The sequence below is a fragment of the Mobula hypostoma genome, chromosome 8 (assembly GCF_963921235.1).
Source record: "Mobula hypostoma chromosome 8, sMobHyp1.1, whole genome shotgun sequence".
In the NCBI taxonomy this organism is placed as follows: domain Eukaryota; kingdom Metazoa; phylum Chordata; class Chondrichthyes; order Myliobatiformes; family Myliobatidae; genus Mobula; species Mobula hypostoma.
In genome coordinates this window covers 157,628,510-157,651,973 of record NC_086104.1, presented here as the reverse complement: position 1 = coordinate 157,651,973, position 23,464 = coordinate 157,628,510, and the positions used below count along the sequence as shown (strand labels likewise).

General features: G+C 44.1%; 2 protein-coding genes across 4 annotated transcripts in view; one reads left to right on the top strand and one right to left on the bottom strand.

The window, feature by feature from the left end:
- LOC134351114 (voltage-dependent anion-selective channel protein 2-like) overlaps positions 1-15,963 on the top strand; it is a 29,756-nt gene extending 13,793 nt beyond the window's left edge. For both annotated transcript variants that reach the window (XM_063057203.1, XM_063057204.1), the window contains exons 4-9: positions 6,284-6,436; positions 8,714-8,766; positions 11,023-11,250; positions 13,207-13,357; positions 14,599-14,656; positions 15,472-15,963. In XM_063057203.1, the coding sequence (XP_062913273.1) occupies positions 6,284-6,436; positions 8,714-8,766; positions 11,023-11,250; positions 13,207-13,357; positions 14,599-14,656; positions 15,472-15,563 (735 nt within the window). In that variant the 3' untranslated portion in view covers positions 15,564-15,963. The remainder of the gene's footprint in view (positions 1-6,283; positions 6,437-8,713; positions 8,767-11,022; positions 11,251-13,206; positions 13,358-14,598; positions 14,657-15,471) is intronic.
- Positions 15,964-19,275: 3,312 nt separating this feature from the next.
- Positions 19,276-23,464, bottom strand: part of LOC134350303 (cGMP-dependent protein kinase 1-like) — an 86,888-nt gene continuing 82,699 nt past the window's right edge. For both annotated transcript variants that reach the window (XM_063055347.1, XM_063055346.1), the window contains 2 exons: positions 21,868-21,934; positions 19,276-19,694 (listed from right to left, as the gene is read on the bottom strand). In XM_063055347.1, coding sequence (XP_062911417.1) covers positions 19,596-19,694; positions 21,868-21,934 — 166 coding nt within the window. In that variant the 3' untranslated portion in view covers positions 19,276-19,595. The remainder of the gene's footprint in view (positions 19,695-21,867; positions 21,935-23,464) is intronic.

Genomic DNA, 23,464 nt, shown 5'->3' with positions numbered 1-23,464 from the left:
ATTTCTTTGACTTTAACCTTTCTTTGGTAGACTGACTTGTGTGTTTAAGGTCGTTGACTTGTTGCACGACCCACTTTCTCTGGAGCTTCAGTTCACGGACAGATACCCTAACAATTTTCTGTAGAATTTACTGGTAAAGTTCAGAATTCATAGTTCCATCAATGATGGCAAGTTGGCCTAGTCCCGAGGCCCAAACCATGACACTGCCACCACCAGGTTCCACAGGTGGGATGAGGTCCTTCTGCTGGAATGCAGTGTTTGCTTTTCACCAAACATAGCGCTTCGCATTTAAGCCAAAGAGTTCTATTTTAGACTAATCCGTCCCCCGAACATTCTTCCATTAGCCTGGCTTATCCACGTGGTCTTTAGCAAACTTTAGATGGGCAGCAATGATTTTGGAGAGTAGTGGCTTTCTCCGTGCAATCCTGCCACGCACACCATTGTTGTTCAGTATTTGCCTGATGGTAGACTCAGAAACACTGACATTAGCCAATGCAAGAGAGCCTGTCCCTCCTTAGATGTTACCCTAGGGTTCTTTTATGACCTCCTGGAATATTACACGCCTTGCTCTTGGAGTGATTTTTGTTGGTTGATCACTCCCGGGGAGAGTAACAATGGTGTTGAATTTCCTCAATTTGTACACCATCTGCTTGACTGTGGGTTGGTGGAGTCCAAACTCTTTAGAAATGATTTAGTATCCTTTTCCAAACCGGTTAGGCTTTATTCTGAGGTCCTCAGAAGTGTCCTTTGATCAAGGCATTGCACACTTCCAAAAGCCTGTGTGGTGAAGATCAGACTTTGAAAATGAAGAGCCAGATTTTTGTGTTTTTTAAGTAGGGCATGGCCTCCCACACTCACGCCTGATTGTCATCCCATTGATTGAAACACCTGACCGTTAAATATATTGGTAATCCTAGAGGTTCACATACTTTTTCCAACAAATGCAATTAATAGTGGACACATTTTCTCAATAAATAAATGAACAGGTATATAATTTTTTTGAGTAATTTATTTAATTAGGTTTTCTTTATCTAGTTTTAGGACTTGCGTGAAGATCTGATCACGTTTTAGGTCATTATTTATGCAGAAGTAGAGAAAATTTGAAAGGGTTCACAAACTTTCTAGCACCACTGTATATGCTTGCTATAATTGATATTTTGTATATTATGTATTACAGTGTACTGCTGCCACTAAGTTAACAAATTTTGCAACATATGCCGGCAACATTAAATCTGATTCTGATGCTGATTCTGAAATAGATGCATGGCTGCTACAAAGTGCATTGAAGCAGTACAAAGGAAAGCAATAACAATGAAGAATAAAATGTTACAGTTACAAAGAAAGTGCAGTACAGTAAATGAGGTGCAAGGTCATAAAGAGGTAGATTGCGAGGTCCAGAGTCCATTTACTCATCCTCAGGGACTGTTCGATAGTTTCATAACAGCGAGATAGAAGCTGTTCTTGGGCCAGTGGTTCGTGTTTTTATATCTTCTGTCCATTGGGAGGGGGTAGAAGAGAACATGGCAGGGATGACTGAGGTCTTTGATAATGTTGGCTGCTTTCTCAAGGCAGTGAGAAGTGTGAATAGTCCTCTTTGTGGAAAGACTAGTCACCGTGATGTGCTCAGTGATGTCCGTAACTCTCTGCTGTTTCTTGCAGACTTGGGCAGAGTAGTTACCAAACCAAGCCATGGCACAACCAGATAATTCTGTATTAATGTTTCTTGGGTAAGGTGAGGCTGAACAATTGTGTCATGATGGCATGCAGATAATTAATCTTTGGATTATGTACCACGCAAAGCTCTTGTTTTATTAGAAGAGGAAGAATTAAGGATTGAAGTATTTGCTAGCAAAGGCTAATTGATAGAATTCATGTAGGGAGTACTTTCTTAACCCAGAGAATCAATCATATTAATTTGACTCTTAATTTTTCTTTCCAAAATATCATTTTATAATTTTCTGCATTAAATTCTATTTAGGATTTCCTTACAGTACTTGCAGAATCAGAATCAGGTTTAATATCACTGACATATGTTGTGGAATTTGTTCGTTTGCAGCAGCAGTACAATGCAATACATAAATGCTACTGTAATTATATAATAGCTGTATAAAATTAAATAGTACATTCAGAGAGCAACAGGGTGAGGTCATGTTTATCGGTTCATGGTCCATTCAGAAATCTGATGCCAGGAGGGAAGACATTAACAGATTGGCTTACACTTTTGTTTGCATATAACTGCTGTGTGTACAGTTCTGTGTGACAGGTCTTAGGCACGTGTATGTAGCTAGGACGCCTAAGACTTTTACACAGTTCTGTAGTAATTTACACAGTCCTTCCAGGTGAGGCAACACTTCACTTGTGAGTCTGTTGGGGTCATCTATTGCATCCAGTGCTCCCGGTGCGGCCTCCTCTACATCGGTGAAACCCGACGCAGATTGGGGGACCGCTTCGTCGAGCACCTCCGCTCCGTCCACCACAACAAACGGGATCTCCCAGTAGCCACCCACTTCATCTCTGCTTCACATTTCCATTCGGATATGTCCATACATGGCCTCCTCTACTGCCATGATGAGGCTAAACTCAGGTTGGAGGAGCAACACCTCGTATACCGTCTGGGTAGTCTCCAGCCCCTTGGTATGAACATTGAATTTTCCAGCTTCCGGTAATTCCCTCCCCCTCCCTTCCCCCATCCCAGTTTCACTCCGCCCCTCCCCCAGCTGCCTATCACCTCCCTCATGGTTCCGCCTCCTTCTACTACCCATTGTGTTTTCCCCTATTCCTTCTTCACCTTTCCTGCCTATCACCTCCCTGCCTCCCCTTTATCTTTCCCCTTACTGGTTTTTCACCTGGAACCTACCAGCCTTCTCCTTCCCACCCTCCCCCCACCTGCTTTATAGGGCCTCTGCCCCTTCCCTCTTCAGTCCTGACGAAGGGTTCCGGCCCGAAACGTTGACTGATCGTTTCCACGGATCCTGCCCGATCTGCTGAGTTCCTCCAGCGTGTTGTGAGTGTAATAATTTTGTGTTGCACTGTACTGCTGTAAAAAAAAACTAACTTCAAAGTACATTTATTACAAAGCATGCATGTAGCATACAGCAATGAGATTCACCTTCCTCACAGACAGCCACGAAACAAAGAACCTGTTCAAAGAAAAACATCAAACACCCAAATCGCAAGTAAAGAACAAATTGTGCAGATGCCAAAAATCGAGTGAAAAACACAATATAAAACATCACAGAGTCATTGAAACAGTCTAGGAAAGTTCATTTTAGTTCAGTTTAATTTAGCACTGTCGTTTGTTGACTACAGGCAGTAGAGTCAGTCTGCCCCAATCAAAATCGCACAAAATAGCAATGAGAAGGAAGTAACCAGAAGCACATCATAACATGAACTACAAAGTGCAATCCACAAACCATGTCGGTTAAACCTTGCCCAAGACCCACGACTCCAGCGTCATCCCCCGCGGGGCAGCATCGAGCGAGAGGGTGAGAGAGAGACGCAATGAACATCGATTTCTCTAACTTCCGCTAATGCCCCACCTCCCCCTCGTACCCCATCTGTTACTTACTTTTATACACACATTCTTTCTCTCACTCTCCTTTTTCTCCCTCTGTCCCTCTGAATATACCCCTTGCCCATCCTCTGGGTTCCCCCCACCCTTGTCTTTCTTCCCGGACCTCCTGTCCCATGATCCTCTCGTATTCCTTTTGCCTATCACCTGTCCAGCTCTTGGCTCCATCCCTCCCCCTCCTGTTTTCTCCTGTCATTTTGGATCTCCCCCTCCCCCTCCAACTTTCAAATCTCTTATTAACTCTTCCTTCAGTTAGTCCTGACGAAGGGTCTCGGCCTGAAACGTCGACTGTACCTCTTCCTAGAGATGCTGCCTGGCCTGCTGCGTTCACCAGCAACTTTGATGTGTGTTGGGTGAGAGAGAGAGAGACCGGTTAAATGCAGGCAACCAGCGCTAACTATCAGCTCACCTTCCAGTCTTATCCTGGTTGATTTCATTCTTGCCTGACGCTTTGCTCAGCGAGAAATGGAGTCGATCATGGGCTCGTGCCCCATCTTCAGGCTTCTTGGCTTTCAGGCTGCACACTCTGTTCAAAACCTCACCGATCTCCCCAGAAACAGCAAAGCTCCAGATCGTTCAATTGGCCCTAAAACTCACCATCAAAGTGTAAATTACAGGTTCCAACAGTAGCAGAATCATATTTGAAAGTAGTAGTAAAATAATTAGTTTTGTGAACTGTTTTAAGGACGTCGCCCTTAGTTGTGTTGTTCACTGGTGCCATCTTCAGTACTTCCATAAAAAGTGGATGATGGTAAACTTGATTCTGATATGGGTCTCTGTTGTGGACCAAGAGTGGGAAGGGGGCAGGGAGAGGGGAATCATGGTTGTGGAAAGGGGAGAAGGGAGTGAGCAGGAAGCACCAGAGAGACATTCTGCAATGATCAATACACCAATCGTTTGGAATCAAATGGCCTTGCCTGGTGTCTCAGGGTGAGGAGTGCGTCTCCACTTGCACCAACCCCTCCACCCCTGACACTCCTCTGTCACATGTTCCACACCACTCCCGTGGTGGTCCACCCTCACCATTCCCAGCAGCCTTTGCTCCTGCCAGATTTACATACGTGCTGTCTGCTCCACATCAACAAACATAGTACTGTGCGGCATCCTAGCTGTATATATATGCCTAAAACTTTTGCACAGCACCAAGGGTGAGCCTGTGCCTGTGAAAGATTCTGTTATTGTAAGTATGCTATTCAATGGCAAGAACTCAGCATTGGTGCTTATTCAGACCTGTGTTCCAATTGTATATTTCTTCCCATAAATTTTTAAGCAGCTGATTGGATTTAACGCTATTTTGTATTCAGCTTTTAGTCTTGTCTTTGGTCTCAGTGGGACTACCAATGAGTCCTGCTGTAAGATAATTTCTTCCTTAGTTTGGACTTTTTAACTGAAGAATAATTTTCTCTCTGTCCCTGTCCACAGACACTATGCCTGCCCCTCTTGCATATGCACTCTGCAATCCCATGTGTGTCTCTGTCTGTCTGTCTGTCTCTCTCTCTCCTCTCCTCCCCCCTCTCTCTCTCCTCTCCTACCTCTCTCTCTCTCTCTCTCTCACACACACACACACACACACACACACACACACACACACACACACACTCTCACACTCTCACACACTCACACACTCACACACTCACACTCATACACACACACACACTCATACACACACACACACACTCATACACACACACACACACTCACACACACACACACTCATACACACACACACACACACACACTCACACACTCATACACACACACTCACACACTCACACACACACACACACACACACACACACACACACACACACACACACACACACACACACACACACACACACACACTCACACACTCACACACTCACACACACTCACACACACACACACTCACACTCTTAATATCTAACTTAGTGCATAATAAGTTCCTGGGTGTCAACATCTCTGAAGATCTGTCCTGGGCCCAACATATTTGTTATGTCACCAAAGACTGGCAAATTTCTGTAGATATTCCATGGAGACCATTCTGACTGGTTGCATCTTCGTCTGGTATGGAGGGACCACTGCACAGGATCAGAAAAAATCTACGAAAAGGTGTAACCTCAGCCAGCTCCATCATGAACACTAGCTTCTCCAACAATGAGGGCATCTTCAAAAGGCAATGCCTCAAGAAGGCAGCGTCTATTATTAAGGACCCTTACCACCCAGTCAGGACATGGCCTCTTCTTATTAGAGAGGAGGTACAGGAGCCTGAAGACACACGCAATGTTTTAGGAACAGCTGCTTCCCCTCTGCCATCACATTTCTGAATCCATGACATTACCTCTCTATTTTGCTCTGTTTGTACTATTTTTAATGTATTTACAGTAATTTTTTACGTACTGCGCTATACTGCCGCAAGCAGCAAATTTCACGATGTATGTTGGTGATAAACCTGACTCTGATTCAGTAACTTGTGAAGAGCCATTTGAGCAAGTTTTGGAGGAGCATGTGGAATTACATCTTGACTGGCTGTCAAGGTCTCTGCCAGATACACCAACTGCCTGCTTTCACTGTTTGCTGAAAACATGGTTCCGATTTTAATTTCCTGTGATGAAATTGTGGAAGAATTTTTTTTTAACAACTAAGTTGAAATATCTACTACCTTATTTGCCCTGGGCACAGATAGCGATGATAAGGGGATAGGAAAGATTTGAAAATTGTGTTTTCTTTTAGGAATTTAATACCTCTGGAACTTCAAACACCGACACAGGTAAAGCTACTGGCAGCCTGGAAACCAAGTACAAAATGAAGGACTATGGTATCACCTTCACCAAGAAATGGACTACAGAAAACACTGTGGCTTCTGAGGTCACCATCGAAGATCAGGTATGTAGTGCAGAATGCTGGCATCATAGAATGGGCGGGGTCCACAGACACAGATTGGTGTAAAAGGAACAAGTATGAAGTGCAGGAGGAACTCAGTGTCAGGCAGCGTCTATGGAGGGGAATAAACCGTCAACATTTTGGGCTGAGACCATGATGAAAGGTCTCAGCCTGAAATGTCAACTGTTTATTCCTCTCCGCGGATGCTGCCTGACCTTCTGAGTTCCTCCAGCATTTTGTGTGTGTTGTTCTGAATTTCCAGTATCTGCACTATCTTATGTTTATTTAAAGGAAACATTTTTAGATTATTAACTCATTGCAGTGCCTGTTGGATCAGTCCAAGATTGAAAATGGAGGCTAGGTGGGAGAGAAGGGTTAGGTTGATCTTAGAGCAGGCTAAGAGGTTGGCACAGGATTGTGGGCCGAAGGGTTTATACTGTTCAATGTCCTATTCAAGATTCAAGTTCATTTATTTATCTGGTGAACTTCTAAACATGCTCTACTCTATACCCAGAACCATTCACACAAACTTAAAAAAAGCTTTAAAAATGCTGAAAAAAATTATAACTGAGCCACAAACTCAGTAAAGCTTGCTCCCTCTTCAGACCAATTTCTATCTTCTAAGATGAACCTTGGGCAATTACATCAGGTTCCTTTTAATCTTGATTATTTGGAAGCAGAGTTGTCTGGCATGTCCCATGCAGAATATGTCTTGTAGGATAAAAATGACTATTGTTGACTGATCCGCGTGTTTGCATACGCAATCCCAAGGTCTAAAAGCAATTGGTTGTGGGTATATGTTTTTTTTATTTCAAAATATACTTTATTCAAAAATAAATATATACAATAAACCATTCAATAACTTTTCATCCTTTACATACGTTTCCATTATACACAGTACATATCCGTATTTATAGCCACCCACGTGGCACTCCAGTAGTTCAGCTTAGCATATCATTGTTGAGGGGTATACTCCCCGCCCTCCGACCCCTCCCACTCCCGCGGGTGGAGAAACCTATACTGTGGTCCTTCCCCACCGGGCCCTTGCGGTGGCTGCACCAAGTTTCAGTGCGTCCCTCAGCACGTACTCCTGCAGCCGAGAATGTGTCAGTCGGCAGCATTCTCCCACGGACATCTCCATGTGCTGGTAGATCATCAAGTTTCGGGCCGACCAAAGAGCGCCTGTCACCGAGTTGATGATCTGCCAGCAGCAGTGGGTATATGTTACACCACCGAAGCGATATATTTGCCCACTTGTTTTCCAGATGACCAGTTTATCTAATTTCATTATCATACTCACTCCTGCAGCTCTTTAATGTTGCAATGGTGCATGCAACTCCCTGATTCCCTTAATGCATACTGCTTTCGCAGTTTGTTTGTTTATCAGTAGAGGCATTTTTAGGCCACTATTTACTGTTGTTAGGCACAGCTTGTGTCAACTGTCAAACATTTCAATTACTGTGCTTTAGTAATTTGCCTCCCAGTGCAGCCTGATAACATTATTAGTTTGTTTATTCGTTTTAAATTAGATTCTTATTCATGGCTTTCTGATTGCCTGCCTGACAGATGTGAAATAAATTGGGCAATGAATCTTGGCGACAGTGACTGAAAACCCAGACCATTGTTGCATGCTGTTTAAGGATGAGGGATCGACTTTATTCACCATATACACTCAGTGGCCACTTTATTAGGTACAGGAGTGGAATCTGCTGTGGATTTCTTCTGCTTTAGCCCATCAGCTTCAAGCTTCAACCTGTTGTGCTTTTTGTTAATGAAGGAGATCTGTTCACCAGACATGAGGTCCTGTGAAATAATAATCCCCAGGAACCCGAGTGCTGAATTGGAAATAGAAGCCTTAAGACGACATGGGGGAAATGGGGGTATCTATCTTGGCACAGTGCTCTGATTAACATGAATGAAACAGAGTGGAATACAATGTGCATAAATAAATAATATCAGCATGTATTTGCATTGTAAACAGCTTTATAAAAAGTGGTTTAAAGTGTTTACAGTGCAGATAAAGGTTGTTGGGGGGCTAACTAGAATGGTTGATCAGATTAGCTGCTTGGGGAAAGAGAAGTTTAAGACGTCTGGAGGCTTTTTAGGGTTTTAATAGCCCTACTGCACTTTCTAGAAGCGGGCTTTTAGAAAAGGCAGTTTATAGTTCAAAAAGCAATCCCCCAGCATCTGCTGCTTATAATAGTTATTGTTCAAAGATGGTGTATTTGTCTGGTTTATTCACTATGCATATAAAGCACTTTATTTCTGATTTATCCACAGCTTGCAAAAGGACTGAAGTTGACCTTTGATACAACATTCGTACCAAACACAGGGTAAAATTTGCATGTTTTTTGACTAAGGCAAGGTTGATGGGATGGCGTTCAGTCTTTGAATTTTCTCTCTCATTTAACAGCACCATTTCCATCAAGGGGAGATTCAGGAGGCTGTTACCGGGAGAGGAAATTATGAGAGGCTGGATAGGCTGAGGCTGTTTCCCCTTGAGCACAAGAGGCTTATAGAAGTATGTAAGATCATGAAGGGAATAGATAAGGTGGACTGTCTTTTCCCCAAGGTCATCATTATGTACAATGTCATATGGCATGAGCGATCATGGTCTTCCATAAGTCTTTAATCTTGGAAGGCTCATTGCCTAGAGGTGGGGGGGCAGGGGAGACCTCCTCTACGCTGTTCTTTTCTTTTCTCTGTCCATGACCATGATTGTTCTGGGCAAATTTTTCTACAGAAGTGGTTTATCATTGTCTTCTTCTGGGCAGTGCATTTCTCAGAGTAAGAAACTCTAAAATTCGAGGGCATAGATTTAAGGTGAGAGGAAAAAGATTTAAAGAGAACGTGAGGGGCAGCTTTTATCTCATGGAAGGAGTGGGTATGTGGAGTGAGTTTTCAAGGGAGCTGTAGAGGCAAGTACAATTACAATGTTGAAGAGACTTGGACGGGTGCTACAGTGATTGTTAGGTAGTTTTGGGTAATGCTTCAACAGGGCATTTATGCTTTTACTGGAAGCAGCGTGGCTGAGAAGAAGTGTCTCTAATACTGCCACAGTCAATTGAGTCTTATTCAACCTGTATGTCTTGTTTGCAGTGAGGCTAGTGTACAGAGGTTGCCTGGAAGGCATTTTACGCACTGTTGAGCATTACTGATGGAACTTGAGAGCATTTTCTGTGATATACAAATTAGGACATAAAACAGCAGAGTGCAGGTAAAGTTAACTGCCATTGTTACGCTTGGTTTTATTTCTATCTAACCCTTCCCTCCCACATTGCCCTCCATTTTTCTATCAACCATTTCGCTATCTAAGAATCTCTTAAATACCCTGAATATATTTGCCTCTGCCGTCACTTTTGGCAGGGCATTCCATACACCCACTACTCTGTGTAATTGGCTCCATGCTAACTCAACGCAAAAGCAATCCAAATGGCAAATGTCCCTTGCCCTTTCCCCATAGTTCTGCAGTGTGGATAGTTGCCTGTAGCATAGAACTTTCTGTACAGGCCTTGCCCACAATATTGTGCCAATCTTTTAACCTACTCTAAGATCAATCTAACCCTTCCCTCCTATATAACCCTCCCATTTTTCTTTCAGATATGTGCCTATCAAAGAGTCTCTTAAATGTTCCTAATGTATTTACCTCTACTTCTATCTTTAGCGGGGCATTCCACACACCCACCAATCTCTAGGAAAATACCCTACCTCTGACATCATGCCTACACTTTCCTCCAAACACTTAAAATTACACCCCTCATACTGTACATCTTGTAATGAGAAGATAAAGTTTGATTATAAGTAAGAAGTGTGGTCAGTGTCTTAAGGGCAGGACAGCGAGCAAGATCACATAGGCAGAAGCCCTGCTGGTTGCAGAGTATTGAGTGCATTTTAGAGGCTTCCAAAAGAGAACAGGAATCAAATTCACTGGGTTAAGACCGTAAGACACAGAACCAGAATTGGACCATTCAGCCCATTAAGTCTGCTCCACCACTCCATCATGGCTGATTTTTTGCCCCTCTCGACCTCTCCTGCCCTGACTAATCAAGGACCCTTCCTCCTCTGCCTTAAATATACCCAATGGCTTGGCCTGCAATGAATCCCACTGATTCACCATTCTTGATTAAATGAATTCCTCCTCATCTCTGTTCTAAGTAGACATCCCTCAATTCGAAGGTTGGGTCCTCTGGTTAAAGGGAGCTTGTGTAGATGTTTCATGCCAGGGCTTACAAGTTTACTTATCACGTATACATTGAAACATACAGTGAAATGCATTTTTTGCATTAACAACCCGTTAACAGTTGCTGCAAAGTTTGGGCACTGGGGTGTTCATGATAACTATCCCATTAGCCAGCAAGTATGGGTGTGATTGGATAAGACAGGAGCAGAATTAGGCCATTCAGCCCATCAATTTCATGCTTTGTTTAGATTTGCCCATGTAAAATGGGCTCCTGACAGGGCTGCCGAAGTATCTGTGGAATTCCACCTGTTGGGAGAGACAGAACCTCGTTTGGGATCTTGGATTAGTACTAAGTCTCTGTTATGATGCGACTAATGTAAATGATGTGAATTTTGTGCTTTGCCTGCAGAAAGAAGAGTGGAAAGCTGAAGACTGCCTATAAGCGAGACTACATTAACTTGGGCTGCGATATCGATTTTGACTTTGCTGGCCCCACCATCCACAGTGCGGCAGTCTTTGGGTACGAAGGCTGGCTTATCGGCTACCAAATGGCCTTCGACACAGCTAAGTCCAAGCTGGCTCAGAACAACTTCTCTTTGGGTTACCGGGCTGGGGATTTCCAGTTGCATACCCATGTGTAAGTACATCTGAAAACGGGGGACAAGATTTTGTCTACTCATTGACTCTCATTTCCAGTAACTACATACCCTGCCTGCTCTGTCCTAGTTAGGAGTACCATATTGAGGTTCTGGTTTGGGAGCTTTGTGTGTAAACCTTACAAAAACCTGGTCAGAGTTCTTACACCTAGTTCAGCACAGAATTGGCCCACACTGACTAAGATGGCCATCTGAGATAAAGATTAAAGACGATATGTCACATGTACGTCAAAAAATACAGTGAAATGCGTCGTTTGTGTTACAGTCCGGATATGCTGGGGACAGCCCACGTGTGTCGCAATGGTTTGTGCCGACGTAACATACTATTACAGCTTCAACAGCCTGTGTTCGATTCCGCACTCTGTGGGGAAGGCCTACTACTGTGCTGTACCTCTTAAAATAAAAAGTCTCAGGTAGTCTTTTGTAGGAATTTTTTAAAAAAATAGGCCGTATGAATGGTTTGGCATGGACTGGATGGGCCAAAGGGCCTCTGTACTGTATTTTTCTATGACTGAGTTACAGCATGGTAGCAGGCCCAAGTGAGTCCGCACTGCCCAGTTACACCCACGTGACCAGTTAACCTACTAACCCGTACGTCGTTGGAGTGTGGGAGGAAACCGGAGCACCCGGAGGAAACCCACATGGTGATGGGGAGGAAGTACCAAACCCCTTACAGGCAGCGACAGGAATTGATCTTGCAGCTAGTGCTGTAAAGCATTTCACTAACCACTACACTACCGTGCCACCTTATGTTCGACCCATTTGACCCATATCCTTGCCAACCTGGGGTCCACAGACCCTTCGGTTATTTGTAAGGCTGCATGGCATTAAAACAAAGCTTGGAAACCCCAACTCTAAACTTTTCCTATCCATGTACTGTACCTGTCCAGCTGTCTTTAAATATTGTTATTACACCTACCTCAACCATTTCCCCGTTCCATAATGCGGGCCTGTCTGGAAAGGGTTGCTCATCGGGTTCCTATGAAATCTTTCCCCTCTCACGGTAAACTTTTGCCCTTCAATTCTTGGCTCCCCAGCCCCAAAGCTCACAAGAGTGAAATTAGAATTCTAGTTATACGGCTCAGCAAGAGGCCCACCAACTCAGCTTGTGCAGAGCAACTGAGTAGTCTAACTGGCTTAGTCCTTTTCCTTGATTTCGATGGTTACAGACCCTTTCGGCCCAGCAGGCCTGTGCTGCCCGATTACACCCATGTGACCCGTACATCTTTGAAATGTGGAGGAACGCGGAGCGCCCGGAGGAAGTACTCAGTCACGGGGAGAATGTTGCTACTCCTTACAGACAGAGGGAATTGAACCCGGGTCACTGGCACCATGAAGTGTTACGCCAACGGCTACGTTATTGTGCCACCTCAACCTGGGTTGGCCCGTATCACTCACCTGTGTACCTGTCTAAAAATCTCTTCCGAGTTAACAGTTGTACATCTTTTCCTATTTATACTGATTTTTCAACAGAAAACCTAAACAACCATTTCCTGGCTGCCTATAATGCTGAAGCCAACGAGCAGTGATATAGAAAGCTTGAAAGTGATGGTTGCATCAAGTTAATTCAAGGGTTTCCAACCTTTTTTTATGCTATCATTAACTGAGAGGACTGTGAACCCCAAGTTGGGAACCCCTGGGTTAATCTATGGAAGACAAATCTTTCTTGGTATTACTACCCATTCGGAAATATTGGTGAATTAGCTGCTGTATCATTTGACTTCTGGAATCAATTTTGATACAATGAGCATTGCCCAATGTTCCATCTACCGAGCATTGTAGGCGTGCTGTGTTGGCGCCTGAATGTGTGGCGACACTTGTAGGGCACTTGCAGCACACCCTTGGTGTGTTAGTTGTTAATGCAAACAATTCATTTCACTGCATGTTTCAATGTAGGAATAAGCTTGAATCTTGAATTCCTTTCCTTTGTCCTTCAGAAACGATGGTTCAGAGTTTGGAGGGTCCATTTACCAAAAGGTGAATGACAAGGTGGAGACTGCAGTCAACCTTGCCTGGACTGCTGGCAGTAACAACACTCGCTTTGGAATTGCCAGCAAGTACCAGATAGACAAGGACACCTATATATCGGTGAGTAATGTCCCAATTTGATATAATTGGCAGGAATTTATATCCAGGCATTAGGACAAGCACAGAGAAGAAAGACCTAGTTCTGACTATCAGTCAATGCTCTGGTTTCAAGGATCCAGTTGGAAGGGGGGAAGAGGTAAACAATTTTGGGGAAATAGTACGCAGATTGAGGCTAAATCAGAATCAGGTTCATTATCACTGATGCATACTTGATGGCCACTCTATTAGGTACAGGAGATATTTAATAAAGTGGTCATGGTGTGTATTTCTGTATGTCCGTGGTCTTCTGCAAGACCACTCTTGTAGCATGTGGTTATTTGAGTTACTGTCAGCTTGAACCAGTCTGACCATTCTCCACTGCCCTCTGTCATTAACAAGGTGTTTTTATGCACAGGACTGCCACGCAATGTTTTTTTTTGTTTTTCCGCACCATTTGCTTTAAACTCTGCAGACTGTTGGTGGTTTGTGTGTCTCAGAAACTACTGAGCTCCTGAGATTTTCATGCACGATCATTCCATGGTCAAAGTCCTTTAGATCACATTTCTTCCCCATTCTGATGTTTGGTCTGAACAACAACTGAACCTCTTGACCATGTCTGCATGCTTTTATGCATTGAGTTGCTGCCATGTGATTGGCTGATTAGATATTTACATTAACAAGTAGGTGTACCTAATAAAGTGTATGTCATGAAATTTATTGTTTTACAGCAGTACAGTGCAAAACATAAAATATACATACTATCAATTGCAATAAATGTATATAAAAATTAAATAAGTGTGCAACAAGAGAGCAGAAATAGAGGGGTGGTGTTCATTGTCCATTGAGAACTCTGATAGTGGAGGGGTGTAAAGCTGTTCCTAAAGCATTGAACGTGTGTATTCAAGCTCCTGTACCTTCTCTCTGATGGTAGTATTAAGAAGAGGGCATGCCCTGGATAGTAGGAGTCCTGTTTGAGGCATCGCCTTTTGAAGATGTCCTCAATGGTTAGAGGCTAGTGAAGGACATCTTTCCAAGTGAAGACGAACGATAATGGAAGGGATGACTGCTGAGACTTCTCTGTGAATCACTTATTCTAGGATTCAACTGAAAGCGGCCCATTTCGGAGTTAAAATTAAATAGTAATTAAAAATCTCAAATTTATTTAAAGATGGGATCAAGGAAAAGTTATATTTCAGGATAACGTTAAATTTTCCTTTGTTACTGTGGTTGTTCACTTAATTTAAATCTTTGTTCCGTTTCAGGCCAAAGTGAACAATTCTACCCTGATTGGACTAGGATATACCCACACTCTTAGACCAGGTGTGTATGGACACCCATCTTAGCTTCACCGCTTGTTAATAATATAACTCTGTGATCTATGCTCTGCTCTGTAACACAACAGGGTCAATGAATTGCCATTTCTCATTTTAGAAGGAAAGGAAGTGGTACATGTGACTTCACCCTCTTGTGTGATCAAAGTCTGTGCACCTTATCAATGCATAGCAGGCCATGGATAGTTTTACAGCTGAGTTAAAATCTCTTACTCTTTTCTGGGATTAACAGGCTATGCATTAGGAAATTTTACACTATTATAAATATGTTGACTGTATTCCTCTATAGATGCTGCCTGACTTGCATCCTGTAGCATTTTGTGTGTGTAATACATTCCTGCATGATTATTGCAGGGACTCAGTAGAGAATCACTCTGCTGCCTGCTTAAGTGAAGCTAGATAGAGAAGATTTTGAACAACTTGGGTAGGCGTGAGTGTTAGATGTGTGGGGACAGTTTTCTTCTTTGCTCAGTGTGCTGTTTAGTGCCGGAGCACTCTTAACTTGTAGAAGATGCATCAGACTATTCTGCCTGACTGGGGAGTGAGTAGAACAGGAGTGAAATGTTACTTCCAAAGTAAGATGTATTCTGATTGTTGTGACCAACTCATGCTGTGTTGGTGCCTAGAGTCCCAGCACCCATAGCATCACATGAGTAAAGCAGGGGTTCCCGGACTCAGGGATCCCCACCATTAACTGAGGGGTCCGTGAACCCCAGGTTGGGAAACCCTGTTGTCGAGGATCCCATGAAGGGAATATTATATGTTCGAGTGTCCTGACTCCTCTCCCTTCCCTTCCCCGCACAGGTGTGAAATTGACACTATCAGGACTGATAGATGCCAAGAACATCCATGCTGGCGGTCACAAGGTCGGTATGGGCTTTGAGCTTGAAGCATAATTCTGCGGAGAGAAATGGAGCAACTTCCGGTCAGCTGCTATCCAAAAATCTCCAAATTGAAAAGACTCCTCCATGGACAAGGCGCAGAAGAATCATGGTAGTATTTGGCCTTAATTGTCTGATGTTTGTTCCTGCCTCTTCCACTGGGAGATAGGAAGCTTAGGTCTCAGTCCTCGGTACCGGATTGATTTCCCGGTCAACAGCACGTGGAGTTTGCATCATGTCGGATACGAGCGTTCTAAATTATTTCTCAAAAATTCAGCTTCAAATCATACGCAAATCCACAACCAATAATTTATCTTCTTTTTGTGTATGTGGTAAAGAGTCTCACGGCCAACTTTGAATCGCTGTGTATTGCACATTTAAAGAAAATAAAAGGAATTAATTGCGTTTCTCAGTTTTTGCCTTGTTGGAAGCTTTGTTGTTTGTTTTGTTGACGTGCTCCACTGCCTAGGCTCGCTATTGAGATTGCAAAGCTATGCATTGGTGTTTTTGGTGGCCACGTGCAATTCTTACATTGCTTTGCCCTATTCTCTCCTCAACGAAGCATGGTGTCTGCTTTGCTGAACACCCAATCGTGTTGCTTAGTGATCTGAAAGCCCTAGACGGAGTGAATGTGGAGAAGGTATATCCAAATGGGAGAGAGTCTAGGACCAGAGGGTACAACCTCAGGACAGAAGGACGTCCCTTTAGAACAGAGGTTCCCAACCCTTTTTATGCCATGGACCCCTACCATTAACCAAAGGGTCCATGGACATTGGGTTGGGAACCCCTGCTTTAGAAAGAGATGAGGAATTTCTTCTCAAAGTTCGAAGTACATTTATTGTCAAAGTATGTATAGTATATGCAACTTTGAAATTTGTCTCCTTACAGTCTGCCGCAAAACAGAGAAATCCAACAGGACCCATTAAAAAAACTGTCAAACACCTAATGTGCAGAGAGAGAGAGAGAGGGAAAAAAACAAATTGCACAAACAATAAAAGTAAGTAAATGGCATTCAGAACAAAAGTGAGTCCACAGTCACGAAGCCCAAGCAGGCCACAGCCTCAGCCGGAGGGAGGTGAATCTGTGGAATTCATTGCCACAGACAGCTGTGTGGGCCAAGTCATTGGATATGTTTAAAGTGGAGGTTTATAGGTTCTTAATTAGTAAGGGTGTCAAAGGTTATAAGGAGAAGACAGGGGAATAGGATTGAGAGGGAAGGTAAATCAGATGTGATTGAATGCCAAAGCAAACCCGATAGGTCAAATTGCATAATTCTGCTCTTACGTCTGATGGTTTTATGATTGGCAGAAGTTGGCCACACACGCAGGCTTGGCGCTGTTTGGAACCTATTTGGGAAAATCTGTTGACAGTCGCTCATTAATACAGTGTGGGAAGGGGTCATTCAACCAACTGAATCTTTGTTGTCCACCAAGCTAAGGAATTGAGTTCAGGAACTGATGGGAACTTAACATCCTTCAGGTCTCTGACAATTAATTGTGGTATGTGGAACCTCTCCCTACTTTAAATCCTTCTGTATTAAAGGTGCTGCTTAAACTGTTCTGACCAAGCCTTTGGTCATGACCAACTATCTGCCGTTCTCATTTTAACCATTATAAACACTCCCAGGCTCTATTTTTATTGGCTTTTGAAATCAAAACCAGAGACTAAAAGTGAATTCACAAAATGCTGAATTCTCGGCAACATCTGTTGAAAGAGAAAATGAGTTAACATTTCAGGCTTCTGACCTTATAAAAATAATGTTTTATTTAAGGTTATTGCCCCATAAGACATAAGGGAATGAATAAGGCCATTTGGTCCATCGAGTCTGTTCTGACATTCCATCATGGTTGATTTATTATCCTTCTTAATCCTATTCTCCTGCCTTCTCCCTGTAACCTTTGACGCCCTTACTAATCAAGAACCTATCAAGCTCTGCTTCCTATATTCCCAATGATTTGGCCTCCACAGCCATCTGTGGCAATGTATTCTTCAGGCTCACCACTCTGGTAGGTAAATTCCTCCCCATCACTGTTCTAAAGGGACAAATGTTCTGAGGCTGTGTCCTCTGATCCTAGACTCCCCTACTGTCAGATACATACTCTCCACGTCAACTCTATCTAGGCCTTTCAATATTCGATCAGTTTCAATGAGGTCCCCCTCATTCATTCAGCGAGTACAAGCATGATGCCACCAAATGCTCTTCATACATTAACCCTTTCATTTCCATGAACCTCCTCTGGGCTCTCTCCAATGTCAGCACATCATTTCTTAGATGAGAGGCCCAAAACTGCTCACACTACTATAGTTAGAGAGTTAAAGGATTTTGGCAAACGTGCATTGCCAGTGGCCTGACTTTCAACGCTAACTCCATTGGTGAAAAGACATGTTCATTTCTGTGGCCTCAACCCTCAGAAACGAGTAGAATCCCAAAACACCTCATGGGGCAGAGGCACGTTCTGCTCACTCAACCTCTGGATGACTTCTTGACACAATGGCATTTGCAACAAATCATGCAGATTGATTTCCAGATAACTAAACTAACAAAAACCCTCAGCAATTGTACACCAACTGTAAAGAAAGGCTTGCTATCTCTAGAATCATAAAAGACAAGAAATTGGTTCCAAAACACCACACATGGGCAGAGGCACGTGCTCCTGCTCACTCAACCTCTGGATGGCTTCTTGACACACTGGCATCTGCAACAAATCATGCAGATGATCTGCAGACACTGAACGAGCAAAACCCCTCAGCAACTAAAGAAAGGCTTGCTGTCTTTAGCATCATAAAAGACAAGAAATCAGTTCACTAATGTGAAAGATTTCTTTAAGAAAGGGTTCAGATATACACTCAGTAGCTACTTTAATAAAATGGCCACTGAACGTATGCTCGTGGTCTGCTGTTTTAGCCCGTCCACTTCAAGGCTCGATGTGTTGTGCTTTCACTGTTGTAATGTGTGCTTGTTTGAGTTACTGTCACATTCCTGACAGCTTGAACCAGTTTGGCATTCTCCTTTGACCTCTCATTAGCAAAGAGTTTTCGCCCACAAAACTGCCCCTCACTTTTTTTGTGTGTGTTTTATACCACTCTCTGTAAACTCCAGAGGCTGTTATGCATGAAAATCCCAGGAGATCAGTGTCTGAGATATTCAAACCACCCCATCTGGCACCAACAATCATTGCACAGTCAAAGTCACTTAGATCACATTCCTTCCCCATTCTGATGTTTGGTCTGAACAACAACTGAACCTCTGGACCATGTCCGCATACTTTTATGCATTGAGTTGCTGCCACATGATTGGCTGGTTAGGTACTTGCGTTATGAGCAGGTATATAGATATTCCTAATAAAGTGGAAACTGATTGTATTTGGCATCATAAAAGGTAATAAATCCATTCAGTAATTTGAGAGAAATTTCTTTAAGATAGGATGCACAAGCACAGATTCTGATTCAGATTTATTAACCACATGTATGTCAAAACATAATGTGTCATTTACATTAACCACCAACACACCGAGAGATGTGCTAGGAGAGACTGGCAGGCATTGCCACACGTTCAGCGCCAACTTAGCCTGCCCAGGAACATGGTTTGTAAATAGGATTGGCAACTTGCATATTGCCACTGCCACTTTGCAACTTCTCGGAGATTGAGCTTCAAGATGATAATCTGCCCGCTGCATGTATGTTATCTGTGTGTGAGTGTATGTGTGGTTGCCCTTGCTGTAATCTATACCGGCCTTTTTGGTATCTCAAGGGCATTTACAACACTCCAACAGACTGGTTTGGATCTTGTCCCACTAAAGATTATTTTGTGGTTTTTCCACTGATGAAATAGCACCTTTAAATAACAAGCATTCACCCTACCAGACTTTTCCATTTATTTAGTCTGCAGTCAGTTTTAAATTGTTTACATAGATTACAGTCTATTTCTCTTTATAAATGCTGTAGTGTCCAAGTTGTATTGTTCACCGCCTTCCATCTGCACTCCTGAATATAATATTCAACGCTTCCCCTTCTCAGCGGATCAGGCCAGTCAGAAAGGAGCAGAGTTTAAAAATCAGCATCCCATCCTGACTGTTCATCGGGTGGCTCCCCCTCTGTGTCCTCAAGGAATGTGTCAAAGTTGCTGGTGTCCAAGGGCCCTGACACCTGGAATTGAGAGAAACATGGACAGGAGAGTCAGGGACAGATGGCAAACAAGGAAACGAGTCAGTGGACGGTTAAAGTGTCTCTAAGCCAGCCAGCCAGCCCTTTATTCCCAGGGCAGAATAATATGAGCGGGCATAATTCTAAGGTGGTTGAAGGAACATATAGAAAAGATGTCAGAAGTAAGTTATTGTTGTTTGTTTGTTTGTTTGTTTTTTTTTACAGAGTGGTGTGGGTACGTGGAACATGCTACCGTGAGTGATGGTAAAGGCAGGTACATATAGGGACATTTTAAGAGGCTCTAGATAAGATTAACTTCTATTTGTCACATGTGCATTGAAACATACAGTGAATGCATCGTTTGTGTCAATGACCAACACAGTCTGAGGATTCTGCTGGGAGCAGCCCCCAACTGTCTTCATGCTTCCAGCACCGACATGCCATGCCCACAACTTACCAACCCTAATCCTTGTACCTTTGTCGTGTGAGAGGAGAGCGGAGAACCCGGAGGAAATCCAGGTGGTCACAGGGAAAGTGTACACGCTCCTTACGGACGGCCCCAATATTGAACCCGGATTACTGGCACAGTGAAGTGTTACGCTCTGCGCTGTGCTACCATGCTGTCCTTTCGTGACATTTAGAGGACAGCATGGGGGTGGGGGTGTACTCAGGGAGTAATAGTAGAGGCAGATACAGTAAGAAGCTCTTAGATAGGCACATGGATGATAGAAAAAGGGAGGACTATGCTGGAGGGAGGTGCTAGATTGATCTTGGGTAGGCTCAACATGGAGGGCTGAAGGGATTGTACTGTTCTCTGGGTGAGATTGCATGTTTCCCTACGACTGTTCCACTTTCTGTCCATATACCAAATAATTAGCTGAGGGCTGATTTGCACACCGTTCCTGTCAATAATTTGGTTTAAGTCAGGATACTAGTTGTTGGATGTGAAAGATGGGAGTCTGGGATGGAGATAACTGAATGTCACTCCCGGGAGAGCTGGAGAACCAGCTTTTGCCTCTTGACGAGGGAGCCCACGCAACTAGTCCAAAGGCACATATGCTGATCCTTGGGATTCTCCCCTTGACAGTTCTGCAAATTAAACTCCACAAATTCTGGAAGGTCTTGCTCCGTGTGGCTGAGCTTCCCCTGGATACATTCACTTAGCTGCCACACTATTTCAACTTCCCAAGCCTACAACAATTAGGTTGCGCAAAGCTACACAAACTGTCACAACACACACAAAATGCTGGAGGAGCTCTGCAGGTCAGGCAGCGCCTATGGAGAGGAATAAACAGTCGAAGTTTTGGGCCAAGATCCTTTATCAGGAAGGGGGCAGAAGCCAGAATAAGTTGATGGGGGTGGGGAATTATTACAAGCTGGCAGGGGATATGTGAGGCCTCCTGAGGAGGTGGGAGGGTGGGTGAGGGAGGAGAGATGAAGTGAGAGGCTGAGAGGTGATAGGTGGAAGAGAGGGAGGAGAAGAGAAAGGGTGAGAGAGCAATCAAGAATGGGGAAAGAAGAAAAGAAGGTGGAGGGGCAGGAAAATACCATAAGTTAGAGAAATTGATGCCATCAGGTTGGAGGTTACCCAGGGAGAATATGAGGTGCTGCTTCTGTAACCAATGTGGCCTCATTACGACAGTAGAGGGGGTCATGGCCAGACATGTTGGAATGGGAATTGTAATTGAAATGGGTAGCCACCTTTTTATGGTTGACAGAGCAAGGCAATGAAGTAGTCCCTCATTCTACATCAGGTCTCACTGATGCAAAGGCCACACTGGGAGCACCAGATGTAGTAAATGACCCCAAACAGACTCGCAGGTGAAGTGTTGCCTCACCTGGAGGGACTGTTTGGGGCCCTGGTTGGTGGTGAGGGAGGAGGTGGCCTACTTGCAGGGATAAATGCCAGGAGGGAGGGGCAAGTGGACGAGGGACTATTTGTTAGGCTGCTGTTAGCATGTATGAGGTGTCAACGTTCAGAAGAACACAGCCTTTAATGTGGTCACTGGAGGACAGCACATGGATAAGATAGAGCACGATTGCTGGAGCTCCCCATTAGACCAGAGGAAAAGAAAAAAATCCACTGAAAACATTCACCTCTGATTGGGAAAGTCCATTTGCACCAGCAATGACTGGAAAACAACTCTGATCCAACCCAACATCTAAGATGACTTACACTTGGAACAATAGGCGGAGAGAGTGTTCCTTTCCTTAGCCCCTCAAAGTTGAAGCCTTCAAACCACCTGGAACAGAAGAAACAAGCAACCTTTGTACTGAGTGATTCTGTACACAAGCAAATTTCATAATGAGTGAGCTATTCAACCTGTGAGCCGGTCAAAGAACGAATGCCGTTTAGACTGTTGCATTTGCACTCTGTAGCTTGGAATGACTGAAGCCCCTCCATCCGCACCGGTCTCCGGTGTTGGATCTTTTCCTGAACATTCCTTTCACCCCGGCTAACACTGAGGGAACTCGGCAGATCAGGCAACTTCTATGGAGAGGAAGAAACGGTTGACATTTCGTGCCAAGATCCTTCATCAGAACTGGCTTGGATTTTGGGTAGGAGCAAATAGTGTGGGGTAAGGGAACTATGAAGTTAGTGGAACTGGATGGGAGACCTCCAGGGTTGATGAGGTTGGTGACAGAGTGGAAGACAACACCCTGATGACTCTGAGTGGGGACCTTTTCAACAGGGAAGTAGAAAGTTTCAGAAAGATGCCTCCCGGCCTCAGAGAGTTAGAGGTCAGTCTGCCTGACCACAACGTTCCATGTATCTACAAGCTCGATGGTGAGGTTTGGATTGGTATAGAGAGAGTGGAGGACAGTGTGATCAGAGGGCTTGAGGTTCAAATAGGAGAGAGGGGTTCTGAAGGTGAGGCAGCTGATGTCTTGTTGGCAATTAGAGATGAAAACGTCCAGAGCAGGGAGTTGAAGAAGAGGAGGAGGGCTGAAGACGAGAAGGGGTCATCGATGTTGCTTGAGAAATCCTTGGCAAGGAAGTAGGCTCAGAGGTGGAAGTAATGTTGTGGTGGGTGTGGAACTCACTAAGGTGCAGGCGCAGAGGATAAAGGTAAGACCCTTGCTGAAGACAGAACGTTCTGCCTCAGAGAGGGTAGGTCAGCGGGGATGGTGAAGATACAGCAGATATTCAAACTGGGGTCGGGGGAGTCATGTTGGGGTTTTCAGGGAGGAAGATGGGGGACCAATCTCTCCTCTCGCCCAGCGGTTTATTGGCACATTTGTTCCTTTTCTGTTCCAAACACACGATCCTTCTCCAGAGTTAGACTAGATTTTCCCTTCAGTGCCATAATCCCAGCTCTACTTTTCAGCCCCTATCCTTCCTGAATAGCTCGTAGCTGAGAAATTGTCATGTGGATAACATTGCCCGCACAAGGGAACATCTGACAAAGCCTCTGCCTCACGGGTTCTGTGCTCCAGGTTCGATGCTCATCTCCAACGCTGGCCACATGGAGCTTGCATGTTCTTCCCTTCGACCATGTGGGCTCCCTTTAACGCTGCTTTATTTAGAGCTGAGGAACAGTAACAATACAAGGTGACCAGTTAACCTACTTACCCCTATGACTTTGGAAATGGGAGGAAACCAAAGGAGACTCACATGGTCATGGGTAGAACGTATGAACGTACAGGCAGCGGGGGGAACTGAACCTGGGTCACTGGCACTGTAATCCTAACTGCTACACTACTGTGCTACCACACACAGTCATAGTCATACTTAATTGATCCCGGGGGAAATTGGTTTTCGTTACAGTTGC